The 19,703-nt window shown below is 31.2% G+C and overlaps 2 protein-coding genes across 2 annotated transcripts; one reads left to right on the forward strand and one right to left on the reverse strand.

Annotated features, from left to right (window-relative positions):
* LOC105173101 (mitochondrial adenine nucleotide transporter ADNT1) lies at positions 10,923 to 15,573 on the forward strand. Its single transcript, XM_011094751.2, has 8 exons — positions 10,923 to 11,388; positions 12,154 to 12,202; positions 12,305 to 12,468; positions 13,126 to 13,163; positions 13,701 to 13,813; positions 13,912 to 14,025; positions 14,349 to 14,693; positions 15,148 to 15,573. The coding sequence occupies exons 1-8, from the start codon at positions 11,231 to 11,233 to the stop codon at positions 15,229 to 15,231; spliced, it is 1,065 nt and encodes a 354-aa protein (XP_011093053.1). The 5' UTR covers positions 10,923 to 11,230; the 3' UTR covers positions 15,232 to 15,573.
* Positions 15,296 to 17,026, reverse strand: LOC105173102. The gene is made up of 2 exons (XM_011094752.2): positions 16,464 to 17,026; positions 15,296 to 16,191 (listed from the first exon to the last, which is right to left on the reverse strand). The coding sequence occupies exons 1-2, from the start codon at positions 16,817 to 16,819 to the stop codon at positions 16,173 to 16,175; spliced, it is 375 nt and encodes a 124-aa protein (XP_011093054.1). The 5' UTR covers positions 16,820 to 17,026; the 3' UTR covers positions 15,296 to 16,172.

Consider the following 19,703-nt stretch of genomic DNA (forward strand, 5'->3'; position numbering starts at 1 on the left):
TTGCATAGGGACCTTTTCTTTTCATTATCCATTCAACTTATTAATATACTATTTTTATTTATTTATTTATTTGAGTCCATAGTGAAAAGTGCTCTTTGAAGCATTAATTAAACCAATTAATCCACACATATATGATGATGTTACCGCATACCATAACGATTCTCATTGACTTGTGAGCCTAAGTACAATTCTTGTACCCACAAATCATAAATGCACTTAATATAAATTCAATTAATTATCTTTTTTTTTTCTTTATTATCATAAAATTGTGGGATAACTACACCATTTTCCCTTGACGTTCACTGCAATTACGTGTAAATTTTTTGTAGTTTAAAAAATTACATGTAGTACCTTTGAAATTTGCATTCGTCTAGCAAATAGGTTCATCTGTTAGTAAAAATTCACCGAATTTGCTGATATTAGCAAAATATTGGATGAAAATTTCATATTTATCTCTACTTGATTTATTGCAGGTCAAACAAATCTTGTTATGACCAAACGTTAATTCATATGAGGAGGTATATTTTCAACCTTATAATAGTTAGTTAAGTCAAAAAAAAATTTCTAATAAAATGCTCATTTGAGTGAACATAAACGTGGGACGTGAGTGATAACTGTTGAAAAGAAAAACTCTTGTAATAAAATCAAATAACCTTAATTAGCATTGATTGAACCAATCTTTTATAGTTTCATATTTCTCATTTATTCCATTTTTTTATATGCTTTTGACCATTTTTGTGGTACAAAATGCGAATGAAGCCTAAAATTTAGTTAGCAAAAATACACCAATATTATCAAATGGTCTTTAAAGCTGTTCTTGTAGCAATTTTCATCTCATTTTCATGAAAGTAGGTATATATATTGATGAGGGAGAACTTAGAAAAAGTCTGGTATACCCCTGAAGAGGGGTAAAAGTGACTTTATGCATCTAAATGGTCTGACCTAAAACTAACATAATTTCAAGCAAAGTAAGTAAATATTTTAAGAGCATAATTAATGGGCATAATCACGGATCCTTAGCACATTACCGTGTGATCATGGTGCATAATTCTAGGAGATGTGCATTTAAGTGGGATCCAAGAGCCTGAGATCATGGGACACGTGACATTACTGAGAGGAAAGCTTCGTTCAGTATAAAAAGAGGAAAATCCCTCCAACAGAGGTAATTTTTTAGATTCATAAAACAGGAACATAATTTACATCTAAGCACTTTACATTTGCGAGAGATAACTGACTTGAACGTCGGAGTATCTTCGTCGGGTGCCAACCCGACTAGATAACGTTTCTTTTTGTCCACAGTATTTAAAAGATTTGGGTGCGAGGCGCGAACACGACCGTAGAGCGATCCGGACGATTTCAAACCCGATAGGTATATATATATATATGTTGTATTCTTTAATATGTATCCAAACTGTCAAGTTATATTGACTTATTTACCCCTTTGATAACAAAGTTATTATTAAAAATAGCAAAGGGATACAATACTTATTGCTGCACAAATCCACCATCTATGCATGACATCATTAAAAGCATCAAGGTATTTCCTCAATGGCAATTTTGTAATTAATATGATATATTTGAATAAACTATCAAAAAAAATTAAAAATTAAATCAAGAATCCTTAACCCCCCCCCCCCTATTTAAATAAGTTTATCAACTCTTAACATTTTTTTCTTATAGCATTTTCTTTTAAAAAAAATGTGTAAATTTGTACAAATTATTCATATTTTTTTCTGTAAATTAAAAAAAAATTATCCTCGATAGTTAACAAACAGGGGTAGCTTGTGTAATAATATCGACGTTTTTGGAGTTATATATTTTCTATAAATGATATTGACGTTTCTAGTGGGTATAATGCGTAATTTTCAGAAAACCATCGACTAGGGAGTGTAGACGTAATTAACCCTATAAAATATTGATCGGTACAACCAACTACTTTAATACGAAAACCCAAACTTTCGTCTAGAATTAAAGAAAATTACATTTTGGTCCCATATATTAGGATTTTTTTTAATTTAATCCCATTTATTATGAAGTTGAAAATTTTCTCAATTTTAGTTTTTATGTGTATTTTTTATCCAATAATTAACGGAGCCCTTTCGTACACTTTTCATTAATTATTGGACGGAAAATACATGTAAGGATTAAAACTAAGAAAATTTTTTAACTTATGAGATAAAATCGGACCAAAAATACGAGTATTTTCCTCTAGAATTATAAAGTACAGATTCAAAAGAAAAAAAAGAAATTGAAATTAGGACGGTGGTTCAAAAAAAAAATAAAATTAAGAAAATGGATTGAGGGGGGAGTAGAGATTCATTCTGATGGAAAGACAATAAAAGGAATAGCAGATTTAGGTGTGTTTTGATTTTGACATATCCATATAAACTGTGGGGGTGGCGCTGAACTCGTGGGTGCAAAAAGTCCCGCCCACAACTTCAATGTGTGAAACCGACGCTACACAAATCGGCGACGGATTAAAAGCGCTATTCAAGATTATAAAATCTGTTCAAGAGTCGTCAGATCAGATGCTCTGTTGAATCAGTCAAACTTCATTACTTTCTCTGCTTCAATTTATATACTCACGACTTTTCTTTATTTTTCGGGATTTTTATTTAATTTGATTATATTTTAAATTGTTATTATTATTATTATTATTCTGGGGTTGATTGAAATAATTAATGCCATAATCAGTAAAATTTTATTTTATTTGACATGAAAAAAAATTGGAAAATTAGAGGAATATTGAATTGAGGCACGTGATTGATTATGTACATAGTACATACCTTTTTACTCTTTTTGCATTTTCAATTTCAAAGTGGGGAAACAAAAATAAAAAAAATAAAAAAACAACAATTTACACGTTGGAAATCCAAAACCAATCATAAAAAGTTTAAGCTAAATTAGTAACTTTTTGGTCGGACCAAACACTTGTCTTTTTAGCCATATGTATAAACTATTTGTTTATTAAATAATAATAATAATAATTAGGACAAGCCTGTTTGATTAGTGCAGACACACATACATGCCCCTTTACATTATTTATTTATTATTTATATAATAAAGTCCTCCTCCACATCTTCTTGATTTTATTTTTTTATTATAATGGAAATCATATATCTATTTTTTTAAATAAGGATACAAATTCTTATGTACGTATGAAAATAATTTGAGAAAATCGAACCCATAATATTTTTTTGACTAGAAAGACGTAAACAACTCAAGTTAAGTCGAATACATCATTGTTCAAGCTGGTTAATTGATGTACTCGAGCTTGAAAATTGGATCAAACGTAAGTCGAGCCTAAGTCATCTGATATTTTTAAGTTTGAACCAACTGAATCGAGCTCTGACTGAGACAAAAAAACTTATTTTTTAAGTTTTATTTGTTAAGTTTAATGAATCAAATTCAAATAAGCTTTTACCGATTAATGTCGATCGAGTATTGAGTAGTTTAATTTATCTTCAACCCTATTTTTTTCTATGCTAAAGTCGGAAAAGCGGCAAAAATCTTTCGGATCACTATTAAAAAAAAGTTTTTAAAAAAAAATGACATGAATTCCTTGAGATTATAAAATTTTGGATAATTAGTAACAAAAAATAAAATAAAATACACGAGTTTCTTGAGCAATTGAGAAATGTATAAAAATTTAATGCGTGATCAACTCAATTGAATTATGTGATTAATTAAGTCCAAATTTTAAGACCTAAGTGGACTATTAATCTTTGACTCAAACATCAAATCCTTGTGGTCGGTCTGGTTGCATAGGCACAGCCCACAATCAAATAAATATATTTTCTTTAATAAATATATATATATATACATGTATAATGATTTATTTAAAATAATAGTATAAAGATAAAATACTGTAAATAATACATAATCACTGAGATCTCGTGAATATGTTTGAAATTATGGCATCGAGTCCCACTGAATATGTGGGTATATATATATTTTATGTGGCTAATTATTGTGACAAAATAACAAAAATAATATTTAAATTTTAAATATATATTGTAAAATAGAATATTATTAGTCGTGTGTCGTATGGAGATACATACGATAAATGTATAAAATAATTTATTATATTTTATTATTTTATTATATTCTATTTATATTATATATTATTGAAAAGGGTCGTTTCAATGTTTAAATTAATTGATCTGTTATTTTTTTAAAAAAATAAATAAATTAATTAATTTTAATTTTTTTTATTCATCATGATCTTCCGTAATTATATTTGTTAGTTTTTTTTTCATGCATTTTTATCTTATTTTAAGTCATTTTTAATTCTATAATAAAAAATAATATATATTTTAAAAATTATGCATATATATATAAATTATTATTAAGGGTTATATTAATTTTTATATAAATTAAAATATTTCTATTCTTCTTGTTTGGGTAGAAAACTATTTTATTTTAATTCAAAAAGGAAAAGGAAAAAAGAGTAAAGCGCCGCAATGTTTTGCGTTAGTCGACAATCGACATATCGCAACGTGCGATTTTGCCTGAAAATTGGGAGACTGTGGATGTCGCCATTTCCCACGAAATTCTTCTAAAGAGGTCCACACTATTTTTCCGTAAAAGCGCACTTCATTAATTTTGCAAATTCATCCCCGGCTTTCTAGTTTATTCGTCAGCTAACCCTTATACTATGCCTGAGCTTCAAATTAATCTCCAGAGACTGACGAGGTAAGGCCTGTAAACAAGGTTCAGTCAGCAAGCCCAAACACGACACAATAACCGCTACATCATCTAAGTTCTATACGTCAAGGGCCACGTCACCTAAAAACATCATCAATTAGGACACTATATATCAAAAGAACCAGTTGAAGAAAGCAACAAGTAATAGATTTCCTACTCTTACGATCGTTTGAGCGAGATCCATTCAAATAATCATAATTTCAAGAATACTATCATTTTGAAGCTAACATCTAGGACATTCGATTGATAAACAACTTGCTCATAACCAACCCACGAATCTCGTCCAAATTTCTCTATACACAGATTTAATGCCGGTCAATAGGCAAGTGATGGTATATTTAAATATTTTCTTTCTCGGGCAGCAAAGCTACGAGATCCCTATTGATTTGTTTGCATCTACACGGATATTTTAGCTATCATTTTCACATTCAAACACTCCACATCACCTATTTTAATATTCTCATGTCTTTTTCTAAGTTTACCTATCTTATCCCGTAATTGACCTAATCACTGTTTTGTAAGTTAATCATCATATAGTTTTAAACTTTTTAAAAAAGATCTTTTCACTATTGTGGTGTTGTACAATCTCGATACGCATCACCGTCGAAAACTGAAAATAAAAACAAACCCAATAATCACACACTTATATTCTTGGCTAGTCGACGTAGCCTCCACAATTATACCCCAATCAAAACTGAAAATAATAGGACATGACTTAATATTTTTGTTTTATTTTTTTGAAATAATTACAAATACAATCATTTCTATACCATATAGTGAACCAACTTCTGCTACACAACAGACAACATACCGCGCATCTAACGGGGTTCAAATTCATAACTTTTAAAATCATGGGATCTCAGCTGAGGTAGGCCTCAACACCAATATTTTGTTTTATTAGTGTAATAATATGGTTATTGACGTAACATGATTTATATATCATGATGTCTTTTTATGTCGTGTTTGTATTTTTTTTAATTATTATCGTAATATAATAATTGTGTTGTCTTATTTATATATGCAAAAAGCCCAAATACTCGTCCTTTTGAAGTAGCGTTTGAAACTATACTTGACTTTTTAGGGTGAATATCAATTTTTTTTGTATCTTGAACCGGGACTCGATTTTTTTTTTCTTTCTTAATATTTATACATATATGAAAATTTATATGCAGCTTCCATTTAATATTTAAACCTTTTTTAAAAAAATATTTATTATTTAGTATGAAATTACAATTGTATTACTTTTTTTTTAATATTTTAAATCGAATGTATTGTGTCCTAACCCTTTATAGATTTTGGAGAAGTAGAAAATCAGACGTGGAGTTGATCTTGGGCTTGAATTCGGGCTTTTAAAATTGTAGGGTGAATTAGTGGACCCTAACGTGAAAATTGGAAGGGAAATGGGCCCAATACTAATTTCATATTTCGATTTTGAAAATGTATAGAGTTCTGGAAGTGCTTGGGGCCCATTTTGGACATCTTTGTAACATTTTCTTCCAACTTTTTGTGATTGTTGTCATCTATCATGCCCGGACATGGACACGGCGATACGGACATAGAAACACGGAAAATGTAAGAAAATTAGGACATAATATGATACTGATACGGCTATATGTAATATATATTTTTATTATATATTCTCAATTTCTCATAAAATTAAAATATGCAATATGAAAAATATCAAAATAAAATATAAAATAAACATGTCTTACATCCATATTTTTTAACCAAATGTGATTTAAAAAATATACATAATCAGTTTATTTTACAAAGTACATGATGAAAAATTTTTAAAAATTCGATTTAGTTAAATCGTCATGAAGATTTTTCGAATTTTTAGTCTAAAATTCTTTTTCTTTTTAAAAAAAAAACATCCCAAAACTTTTTGAAATTATAAAAAAAAAATCTTAGACATGTCTAACGTCGTGTCTTTCTTTTATTTTTATTTTATATTTTCGAACACGCGGAAGCAGTGTCTGTGCCCGATATATATCCTACATTGTATCGAGTAATTTTTTGAAGTGTCTGTGCATTATAAGTTGTCATTAATTAAGACTGATGTTTTCATGGTAATGATAGGACAAATCATTGGTTTTTATATTATAAATAAATAAAGGTAAATTACATCAACATCTTCTAAAATTTTAATTTAATTACATAAAATATTTCATGTATTTTATATAATTATAGATACAATTTTTTAGGAATGTTAGTGCAATATACCGAAAAAGTGTTTGTGTAGAGTTTCACCATGAGGGGGCAGGGAATTATGCACTTGTAATACCAGCTGCAATTTAAATGAATAAAATTACAATTTTCCAAAAGATAAGAGGTGTTTGTGTAATTAGACTTAATTAAAAATGACGCCAATGTAATTTACCCTAATAAATAACGTTAATTAGAGAAAATTATATGGTGTATTTTTCTACTGGGGTCCCTATATTCTCGTGATATAATGCTTATTCTTGGGTATATTTGTGATATTTTAGGTGCTTTTATGCAGAAAAGACAAGTTTCTCAAATGTGAAAAAGATCCAGAAACTCAGTAGAAGGGCATCTAGGATAACTCACGACCCACAGATTATCAGAAATCCAGTGATAGAATCAATGTGAATCTAACCCTTTACCCACGGGTTATGAGATGTGCGGTGGTACGAAAATGGAGTCCCCAACTTAGTTGCTATCTAAAATGTTATATGAAGCCACTTTATTTCCTTATAAGTTATTTTGCAAAAGTTTGATAGGAATAAGATTAGGCAGGAAGAAAAATAGTCGGATGGTACGAGGATTCCTTTCCTCTCTACCATAATTAGGAACTAGTATAAAAGGGAGAAAGAGAGGAAGCAAAGGTACACGATTTTTGCTGGAGACCAAATCTGAAAATCATGATTTGACATTGGAGTGGCAACCGTTCAAGCCCAATTTTCTACTTCGTGTTCGATCTATTTAGTATAAACTAACTTACCTATTGCTAGAGCTTTTTGGGAGCCTAAATGAGACAATATTTTGAGCATTTTACTGGTTAATATGCAACTTTGTTTTCATTTATCCATGAATTATTGTGTTTACGATCATATTTTGAGAGTCTAATCACCTTTTATATCAAATTAACTATGTTAATGAAGTGGAAGGGAATTCGACATAATAGAAAGGGTAACTCAGGAAGTGAGTTGAATGATATGTAGACATATATAGACGTGATTCATCGAGGTTGCGTAGATTTTCCATAGATCTTAATGCATTATTATCACGAGTTTTAGAAAGGAGAAATCAACTAATTCCTTGACAGTAATAGATTTGGTATAGCTCGGAAGAGTATATCAGATTGATATGGAAAGAACATCAACGTATGAAAACATTACCGTTAGATTAATCTATAAATTTTGCATTCATTGGATCAATTAGATAGAACTACAGTCTTAGCATCTCTTTCACTCTTGAATTTTATGCAACGTGTTCGTTCGCCTTATTATCTTCAGTGATTGTTTTTCATAATAATAATCTATCGCCTGATTCACAAACATCCAGATAATCATAGATTATTTGGTTTACTTAAATACTTGTGCGATCGATATTTATTATACTATTTGATAATTAGTACAGACAATCAGACGTTGATTGGAGCATGAAATAATTATTATTATCCATTTCTTCATCTTATAAATCATAAAATCTCTCAAAAGAAATAAATAAAACTTAAAAAGAAAAAAGAGGAACGCATGGTTGGTCACAAACTTTCGACATGATCGGATCACCCAATTCCGTATTTAGTCTTTGATGTTGACCAATAAACATTCAATCATTTTCAATAAAACTAATGGAATATAATATTATGTACCTACAAAAATATACCATCTCATCATATTATATGATCAAAATTTATTAAAAAAGAAATATATATGTTGCACATTTTATTTATGGGTTAACAACATGTAAACCCTCTTAAAAAAATACGAAATTATATCTTTTTTAAAAAAAATTTAAAATTACACTTACACTCATCATTTTTTAAAATTTTTCGTTACACCCGACTTACTTTCTTTAACAAATTCTGTACCTCATTTAATATTCTCATGTATATTTTTATACTTATAAGGGGATAAAATATAATATATATATATATATAAAGTGAAGTTAATATTATTATATTTTTTTCTTTATACGTATAAAAATATCACACGAAAATATTAAAATAATGATAAAATTAAAAATTTATATAATTTATTTTTTAGGAAAAAGTATTATTTAGTCCGTTAAGTATGCCTAATTTTAATTTTAATCCGATAACTATGTCCATTTTTGTGTACGTCCAGTAACTTACGAAATTGCTTACTTTTAGTCATCTGGCAGATTTTCGAATAATTTTACCCCTATGCAGCTTTTGAAAGGCAGTTTTAGTCCATATGCACTCATAGGGGTAAAATTGTCCGAAAATCTGCCAGAGGACTAAAAGTAAGTAATTTCATAAGTTATTGGACCTAAATAAAAATGGATATAGTTATCGGACTAAAATTAAATTTAGGCATACTTAACGGATTAAAATAATACTTTTCTCTATTTTTTGTTATGATCAGCATTTTTCGTTTAAATTATAATAAAAAGGGATAATGTATAAATAGTGAATATAATTTTAGAGTTTGTTTGAGTGAAAATATAAGTTGGCAAAAACGAGGGAATTTTAAGTGTAACCAAACACTTTTATTTATTTATGAAACATTGACAACAACATTTACCAAAATGTCAAGAAGTGTGTGATAATTATTACAAAGCATATGACATCCACAAATAATAATAATAATAAATAAATAAATAAAATTGGGCATAGCTTTGACATAGAGTGGCCCAATGCTGGCCCAAGCCCACCTACCCACCCTTCCCCATCTCACCACCACACATAATTCCACATTTATCTGACATTTATACCCTCCACGTACATTCAGATTCTTCTCCTGTCCTTTCTGCAATTCAAGGGTCAATTCTTTCTTTTAAAAACAAAATAAAATAAAAAGTCAATTCTTTCTTTTCTTTCTTTTTTTTTTTTAAAATTTATTATAATTACAATACCCTTTATTGTTTGAAAAATTATAAATATTCTCCTAAAATTAATGATCGTCTAACAAATTCAAAAGTATATTTATAATTTTTTAAATAATGAGAGATTATTATAATTATGACAAATATCAAGAGAGCCCGTCGTGATTTTTTTAAATAAAATCATTGTAAATCCACTTTCCTCATCCTCTCATTCTTCTCTTTTCTTTGTCTTTGCTGCTTTTTTCTCCTCTATATTGATTGACAATGATGTGAACTTTTTTTTTTCTAATAAAAAAAATGAAAATTGTGGTAGAAAAATCTTTTTAATTTATTTTATATTATTCTACCAAAATGTATTTTTTATTTATGTTTATATATATATATATATTTACATAATTATATGATAAGTGCAATATTTATTTGTGTTTATTTAGACTGCCGATAATTATTAAAATATTTTCAATAGCTCTTTTTTTTAATAATAAAAGTTTGTATATAGTTGTTGAAGAAAGATTTATTTTAATTCCTTTGTTTTCTTAATTAGGACAAATAAATTTTAGAAATTGAACTCATTTATGTCTTTTACATTTTTATAATATAATAATATAGTAATAAATTAAAAATATAATTTATGGTATCCATTTTGATTTAAAATTTTTATATTTATTTCAACACAAATGCTGATTTTGGTTATAGATAAAATATAAATATTTTTTTCTTAAAAAATACAGGTAAAATCAACAAATTTGAGAATTATCTTTATAATTTTAATTATAAAGTAAACTACTACTGATTCTCTTGAGATATTCTTCAATTACTAATATTTTATCGTTGTTTGAAACTAAATTAATAGTCGTTTAATAAATATTTTCTTGTGACAACTCATTATGAGGGGTATTTGTTAGATAACCAATAATTCTAAGGAGTTATTTATAATTTTTTAAATAATAAATAAATATTTGTAATTATAGAATTTTGGTGGAGTGGATTGTAAATTTACTATTTTAATTAAATAATTGTTATTACCAAAAAGAGAAAAGCAAGAAAGGGTAAAAAAAGAAAAAAGAAAAAGAGAATCTTTGTGAAGAAATATAAATGTGTCCAAAAGGTACAAGCATGCGAAGCGCGAGAGCTGCACTAAAGATGGGGTATCTCACACACACAGAATCCCGGCTCTGTAATAATTATTAAAAGCAGGTGAAGGTCGAGCAAAGGTAGCTCTCCCTCACTCTTTCACACCCACAAAACGCCGTCACATATAAAACCCCTCACCCACACCCCTCACTGCCTGCCGCATTTCCCCCATTATCTCTCTGTTTCTCCGCCACCATCAACCGCCGCCTCCGCCGCCGCCGCGAAGAGACAAGGAGGACTTCACCGCGTCGAATGCTATCTTGTTGTTGATCGTCGACGGAGGATTTTTGGAAGTAACTCTTTTGACCTATTCTTTTTGAATTTTTTGTGGGTATTTTTATTTTGGGGGGATTTGATGGCTTCGGAGGATGTGAAGACGAGCGAATCGGCGGTGTCGAAGATTGTTAATTTCGCGGAGGAGGCGAAGCTGGCGAAGGAAGAAATCAAGCCGACTAAATATCAAGTTTACAGTATTTGCAAATCTCTGGTCGCCGGTGGTGTTGCTGGAGGAGTGTAAGTTCTGTCTTTGTTTACTGTGTTTTTGTTTTGTGTGCATGAAAGGTTACGTGATGGTGAAATTTTCATTCTACTTCTCTTCCCTTGGGATGGAGTTGGGGTGAATTCTTGATTGATATGTTTGATGAATATCTTTTCAGTATTGGTACCTCCGACCGGTATGCATGTAAAAAAATGAGTCTTTCTAGATGAATCTTAGTGATCCTTGCCAGTGAATTTGGAAAAGGTGAATCTGTGACTCGAAATTTATTGCGTTTTGGTTTATGGGTATGAAAGCTTAGAACTCTGAAATTTAAGGGGAAATTTGAAACTTCTTGTTGATTACGCGAAAGGATCGCATGCTCAAAATAGTTTCTGTTGGTTTTCTTCTTTCTGATTCTCTTACTTGGCCCAATGCATCTGAAACTTTTGAAAGTGAAGGACCTATGGGTAATATATTTTCCTGTATGGTGGAATTATAATTCAAGGGGGACATGGAAATAGAATAAGTGCACAATATTTTGCATAAACCATCTAGGATACTTTAAAAGAGATTGTTAAAAGTAATGATGCTTGTAATTCTAGCTCTTTGACTAATTTAGCATAGCTTTTCAGACCTTGTATTTCAGTCTGATTTATCATCTTTCCATTCCATATAGCACGTTCTTGAGACGTGTGTAGTATTCTTTTAAATATTCACTTGCATATACAAGAGAGCATGAACTAATAGAGGATACTAAATCAATAATTAGGGGGGATTCATTTGCTGTATGTCTATTGCAGGTCACGGACTGCTGTAGCTCCTTTGGAACGGCTTAAAATTTTGCTTCAGGTTGGTTATATATATTAGCATCATGTTCATCTAATTTCTCATAGTAAAAGTAAAAGTATAAAATAGAACATAAATTCTTGTTTGATTCTCATCATATATCAGGTTCAAAATCCACACAATATAAAATACAATGGAACTGTTCAAGGCTTGAAGTACATATGGAGAACGGAAGGGTTCAGGGGGTTATTCAAGGGCAACGGCACTAATTGTGCTCGAATTGTCCCAAATTCAGCGGTCAAGTTCTTCAGCTATGAGCAAGCATCCAAGTAGGTCCTACAAAAATATAGAATGTACACTTTATATCTATTTCTTATAGCATGCAAAGGTTTTGCGTGCTAATGCTGTAATATTTGATTATACTCCTTTGTTCCCCTTCATCAATTTTGGACATTCTTTATAGTATTAAGAAACATAACCATGTCTGTGGAGTAATGCTGAATCTAATCATAAAAAAGAAGAAGAGCAATGTTGGAGCTGTACGGGATCTCTATAGTCTGACATTATAGTAGCAAGCTTTTCTTATACCAAATCTGGTTGTTGGTGTCACCAGCTTGCCTTTGTGGCCTGACTGACCATGAAAGCAATGCTCTTTTTTTGATGTTCTCATTATTGTGTCAGTTTATCTGCTCTTTGCATTAGAACTTCTGTTTAGAAATCGTACTGCGTATTAGCATGATCGATAATCCATTTTGCATTTGTAGCAGTGATGTTGTTTTATTTTATGGTTTGGCATAAGAGTCCTGAACGTAAATTTTCTGTAATCAGCAAATATAAGTTTGTTTATCATGGTGGTCTTGCTATAATGAGATGAATAGTCTGAACTTAGTAGGAGCTAAACAGAAAATTAGTAGTTATTCTCCATGAAATGAGTTTGTATTTTCCATCTTGTCACCAATTCACTATTTTAATTTATGTTGTAACAGGGGTATATTGTATATGTACCAGCAACAAACCGGCAATGGTATGTCTTTTTGCATTATGCACACACAACTATGCAATTTATTTACCCCTGCTGCATCATATTATATTACCCTACAACTCATGTTTTAAACTATAGACATCACTGTTTGCCAATTTCTTATTTTCTTTTTCTCCCTTCTAATTTTTTATTTTGTCTGCTCGTAAAAAACTTTGGCTAGGTAGATCATATGGTTCTCTTGTTTCTGTTTCCAAACAAATAATTCAAGTCCAGGGCTGTAGAAGTTGTAATGACTTAAAACTCTGTAGGCATATGAGACTTTCAGTTGTGGAATTTGGGAGGATTGGCCAATAGAGTCAAAGTCCATGTTTTAACATAAGAGACAGGCTATCTTATCCATCTCATGAAATCTGTTTTCTTGTTAAATGCTAATGCTGTGAAACAGTATAGTATTTAATTTCTTGAAGCTGACAACATTGCAAGTCTAAAGGCACTGTGTATTCTTTTTACTGTTGTGTAGGAGAACTAAGAGCCATATGAATGATTGAATAATATGTTCTGTTCAATTTCTACTTGTAGAGGATGCTCAGTTAACTCCTGTATTGCGTCTGGCGGCGGGAGCTTGTGCTGGAATAATTGCTATGTCAGCTACATACCCAATGGACATGGTTCGTGGTAGACTTACTGTACAGGTATTAAGGGCGGCCTTGAAAATGTGCCTTCTAGAAATAGTTATGCAGTATTTGGTGTCCTTCTTAAGCATAACAGATGTTTTTTCTCCTCTATGCAGACAGAGAAGTCTCCTTACCAGTACAGAGGGATGTTTCATGCTTTATCAACTGTGCTTCGTGAGGAAGGCTTCCGTGCACTATACAAGGGTTGGCTTCCTTCTGTCATTGGAGTTGTAAGTTCTGGAATAATTGGATATTTGAAGTCTGGTGGAAAATAGCATGATGGTTGGCTGTTAAGAATAGATATAACTTTGCCTGATTAGAATTTCTCCAGTTGTACTACTAAGTTTATATTGCTCGAGTCTAATTGAATGTTGTTGCATGCGACCAACTGCAAGACCTACTTGAATAGGTCTCTTACGTTACTAGATTTTCTCTTTGAAAATACTTCTTATGCTTTTCAAAAGAAAGATTGTTATCATGATTATAAATTGTGAACTCATATATTTTGTGGTCATCTTAGTGGTAATTCATTCTCTTCCCCATTTGTTTGCAGGTTCCATATGTAGGTCTCAACTTTGCCGTGTATGAATCCCTTAAAGATTGGCTACTAAAATCTAACCCCTATGGGCTTGTCGAGGATAATGAATTGGGTGTTGTAACAAGACTTGCATGTGGGGCTGCAGCAGGCACAGTTGGACAAACCGTTGCCTACCCCCTTGATGTCATTCGGAGAAGAATGCAGATGGTAGGATGGAGTAATGCTTCTTCAATTGTAGCTGGTGATGGGAGAACCAAAGGCCCTCTTGAATATACTGGCATGATTGATGCTTTCAGGAAAACTGTGAGGCATGAGGGCTTTAGAGCATTATACAAGGGTTTGGTCCCCAATTCAGTGAAGGTTAGTCTCCTACTTAATCTTATGCTCTGCACATTCTGCTTGAATCTGACTTCTAATTGTTAAGATCCACAAACATAACTCTGAATTTGGTTCATTTATAAGTGATCAAGAGCCAGCCATTTTTTTGGGCCAATGAATATGTTGCAATTTTAGATGATAACTGACATTTATAAGTAGTTGTATTGGTTGCCTATTTTCTCTGCACTGGTTGCTTCAGAAATTGGCTGCCTAATTTTTGTATTGGCCACGTATGATGAAAAAGCTCAGCGTTAGGTTGTTTACTTCTTTTCTTACTCTGCCAAACTAATCTTGTGATTGATGAACAAAGATGGTCAATAAAGATTACACTGCCGGAGTACGACGAACCATAGAATTACTCTGAATTTTTCAAGGTGAAATTAGCATGATATAAGCATGAAGACTTGCTCTAACGGAAGTTACTGTTTCCCTCCAGGTTGTCCCATCAATAGCTATTGCTTTCGTGACGTACGAACAAGTGAAGGAGTTACTCGGGGTAGAGATTAGAATATCTGACTGATGCATTTGTTGCAGAGAGAGCTGTGACGTTCGCTCATTCTATGTAATTTTTTTGTAAGAAGAGGAATAGAAAGTAATATTAAGCCCTCTTCTGCAGTGAGAGAAGTTGGAGACCATTCTAACCTGTGTTTATACATCCGTCACATGTTTTGCGATGTTTGTTTTCTCTTCTGGGTTCACCTCACCATTAGTGCCCAGTAGAAATGCTGTCTCAATAAGAATTAGCAAAGAACGACGTAATAATAGGCTTTTTTGTCAGGTTGGTCGGTCAGTTACTAGCTTTAATGTGGCTTTTTACTGTTGAAGGACAGAACCCTGCCTATTCTAGATACAATCTCATCTACTGTTTTCCATTTCTTAGTTTTTGCTAATACCATACTTCACAATGATTGTGCTAAGGTTACCATATTGGTCGAGGAATCGGGACTATAAATTTACTCGTAGTTGATGTAGTGTGGTATTCTACGGATTTGTTTTTTTGTTTTAGGTCACTGTCACGTGAAAGTATTTCACCTTGCCACTTTCCCCTCCATTTGAGTCCTCATCGATATGTTGCCTCGTGAATTCGATCTTTACATCTTATCAATTGACAGTAACTCTGCTGTAAATCTAACAGTAGTTTCAGGTTATGAAGACACTCTGATCAAAGCTTGATGCATTTACATTACTGGAACTTGGTACAATCGTCTCTTGTTACCTCCGACAAATCAGTGTTCTTGGACAGACTGGGTGATAAACAACACCCAGTAGTATTCACCCAATCCATCCGAGAATTTTACCAACAAGAATTCCGAATACTATAATCCTCCTGCAATCACTTATAAATTACATCAAACCTTAGACCTGGGTTGGCAGCTATACTTGTTCCTATACCCAAACGAAAAGACAACAGGAAAATCCACTCCTTCTACAATGTTTTTCCACCGTCGACTCAGCACTCTTTCACATTTTTCTGCTGTGCCTGAAACACAAAAATGCAAAATTGGTTCATATTTTTTCATCTTTACTACATAGGATGACAGTTTTGAATTTGATTTCTTGAAATATTTTCTTCTATGAAAACATGGAAGTCTAACATGCGGAAAATTTGTATCTAATTCAAGTTTGGCAGAGCAAGTGTGATATATTCGGAATGTGATTAGTCACATTCTCTTAACTATACACCAATCATGCCGTGCAGTTGGTATATAATTGGTTGGGCATGAGCTAGAATTTTCCAACAAACATACATACCTGCAGTCCCTTATCTTTGTCTGAGCCTTGGCCATTTGTCTCTCGACAGCTCGAAACTCATTGACTTCATGCCTTCTTGCAGGCAAAGTGGAGCTGCGTTTACCTCTTCTGTTGCAATTCCTCCTCCCACTTTCCCTTTCCTCAAGTACCTCCTCCAAATTCAAACTACTCTCTTCATCAGACGACGACAATGAAAGAGAGGAGAGGATCATGACAAGATTGAGGCCAGCAAGAACCGACGTGCTTTTTTCCAACTCCAAATCCTTACCCTCCTCCTCTTCTTCTTCATCATCCTTCCTTTCACCTAATTCTCTCTTTTCTTCCTCTATCTTTCTCTCCACCTCCGCCATCTTCATCACCAATTCTTGCTTTCTTAGGGATTCTCGAAAGATATGAACAAAACAACCTTTGATTTTATTGATGATGATGATGATGTGATAAAGGAAACATCATTTGAATATATATGATGATGATGATTCCAGAGTTGTTGTATAGGCCTTTCCTCTATTGGTATGTTGGAGATTGATGGCTTGTCTACTGCCAAATGGATGATATTTTTCCCTTATTTGCTTTTGGGATGGGTGGGGGGGACTACAACTACAAGTCAATGGATCAATATTCATCATTCTTTCATCTCCAATTTAATTTTTTATTTTTTTTTATCGGGTAAATTACAGTTATCTTTCATGAGATTTAACATAATTATAAATATTTTTTTAATTTTTTGGAATACCCCCTCAAAGGAAAAATAATTATGTTGCCTCATAGACCGTGAGGTGAATTAAAATCACTACTTTATCCTTGTTGAATTTAAAAAAAAAAAAATATTTGCAAAAATTTAAAATTTTTTTAGGATGGGTTAAATAAATAATTCATAGAGTATATTAGTCCAAAATAATATTTTAAAAAATTCAAAAAAATATAGAAAAGTATAATAAATAATTCAAAAGGGTATTTCGATCAGTTCATCATAAAAAATGGATGAAAATCTAATGGAGGTTAACGAAATAAGATCGTTGTTAGATGAACGTTAAAATCAAGAGGGAATTTGTAATTTTTCAAATAATAATAAGATTTTTCCAATAATGTCAAATCTCAATAGATATAGTCGCAATTCACCATTCTTTTATGCTAATTATTTATGTTTTTTGTTTTCGTAAAAGAATCATCTTTTAGAAAATAATTACAGTACTTGACTAATTTTGAGCCACTATTTTTGTGGGTAAAAATAATAGAATATTCAAATATCTTTGGATATGGAAGTAGGCGGCATTTTGAGTTATTCTTGCCCAAAATTAGAATGTAAAAATCTTGCATAGTATTTGGATATGTAATTTGAGTGTTTTGTTTTCGTGTTTTGGAAATAAAGATAAATAAGTGTGTGTTGGAAATATATGGTATATTTGAATTTATGTTTTGAGGTAATTTAAATATTTTAAAATAAATAGTGTAGGTTTGATGTTGGGTTTTGGAAGACAAAATAATTGTTCATTGTCAAATCATATATCTTTTATATATAAATATGTATATATATAAATATTGTATGATTAATGTTGTATATTTGGGAGACAAAAAATACTGTTCATTATCAAATCATATCTTTTTTATATTATATATAGAGAGTTGAAAAACAAAAAAAATACAAAGATAAGGTGTAAAAAATACAAAAATAAACGTTGCATGTGTTTTATCTTGTCTCGAACCCAAACATAAAACCAAACATAGTGTTGAATTTCTCAATGAAAAAATAAAATAGTGAAAATAAATTCATGGTTGTTCATAATTCTTGGCACAATCCCATTTAGCCGGTGAAAGTAGGGGTAAATGCATTTTTGGTTCTTAAATATTGTTACTAGTGTAATTTTGGTCCACAAACTTTAACTTTTTTTGTCACTTTTAGTCCTTTTGTTAACTTTTTCGTTAAATTAACTTAATGAAAGTTTTAGTTAAAGTGTATTTTCCTTTCAATTTGTGGTGTTTTTCAAGATGTAATCCAGTGCATCATTTTTTTTATGTTATGAATAAACACAAAAAAAATAAAATAAATTAAGGAACAAATTTTCGAAAATTTATTGACATTTTTTCTATTATTGATAATCTTTTGTTAAGATTATTTAAAAAATTTATTGTTTAAATTTATTTTTTTTTCGATTTATTCTCTTTTGAAATTTGAAGAAAAATAGAAAAATGGATGCATTGGATTACAACTTGAAAAACACCATAAATGAGAGAAAAATCAATTTTTTTCACTTTAAATGAAATTTTCGTTAAGTTTAATAAAAAAGTTAACAGAAGAACCAAAGGTGATAAAAAAAAGTTAAAGTTTAAGAACTAAAATTGTAACTTTAAATTCTTTGATGACTAAAATCGCATTAGGGGTGATATTGAGGACCAAAAATGCATTTATACCACACATAAAATGGTAAATATAGTATATATCAAATCTCCTTTCTTTTATACTAAAACATGTGTTTGTTATTACCACAAGACTTAACAAATCCCTCATCCACACCAAACCAAAATTATGATTTTATGAATTTGTTTATTTCCATTTCTCCTTCACTTGTTTGTGGACTAATATTAGGTCAATAATGGATATATTATTAATATTTATTTATTTAGAAGGGTATGAAAGTAATTTTACATACTAGTTATATAATAAATACGTACACTCTACAATACTATATAACTCTCAACATCACTATAATACTTAAGATATTATTTTTTAATGCAAGTTTACTATTCATGATTTAACTAGACGACAAATATAAAAGTTCTCTCTCTAGAAAAAACTGAATTTGGGAAATATTAGTGTGTCGAGGGTAATTTTTCCTTTCATTTCCTTACTCAAAGCCACATCCATATCCACATCATTAATTGGCACCGTCTGTAGGAAGCCATTACCGACATTGAGTATGCAAACTAGGTCTAGAGCTTGCGATATTCAAGGGGTGGATTCTACCCTGAAAGCACAAGTGAATGGAGCAGGTCAAGCCCCCTTCCGTGAACGGTCACCACCCCATGGGATAGCACCCTCACCTCAGGAACAAACTCCATTTAGTGAGAAGTTTTACCACCCCGTGAACAGCCAACCTTTTTCCCATGGAGAATCACCCCCTCTAGGTGTTCCACCTCAAGAAATGATGATATAACTAACACAAAAAGCTTTGATTCGTAATGCATCCACGTGGGCAGTTACACAAGCAATGGCTCAATTTGAAGCTTATCACCCCATGAATC

Source organism: Sesamum indicum, linkage group LG11, assembly GCF_000512975.1.
Source record: "Sesamum indicum cultivar Zhongzhi No. 13 linkage group LG11, S_indicum_v1.0, whole genome shotgun sequence".
In the NCBI taxonomy this organism is placed as follows: domain Eukaryota; kingdom Viridiplantae; phylum Streptophyta; class Magnoliopsida; order Lamiales; family Pedaliaceae; genus Sesamum; species Sesamum indicum.

Bases quoted from the DNA above. Each gene is read 5' to 3' on its own strand.
- LOC105173101 (XM_011094751.2), top strand. From the start codon at position 11,231: ATGGCTTCGGAGGATGTGAAGACGAGCGAATCGGCGGTGTCGAAGATT. The intron at 11,389-12,153 runs GTAAGTTCTGTC...TGTCTATTGCAG, and splicing joins GGTGGTGTTGCTGGAGGAGT to GTCACGGACTGCTGTAGCTC. The intron at 13,814-13,911 runs GTATTAAGGGCG...TCCTCTATGCAG, and splicing joins GTGGTAGACTTACTGTACAG to ACAGAGAAGTCTCCTTACCA.
- LOC105173102 (XM_011094752.2), bottom strand. From the start codon at position 16,819: ATGAAGATGGCGGAGGTGGAGAGAAAGATAGAGGAAGAAAAGAGAGAA.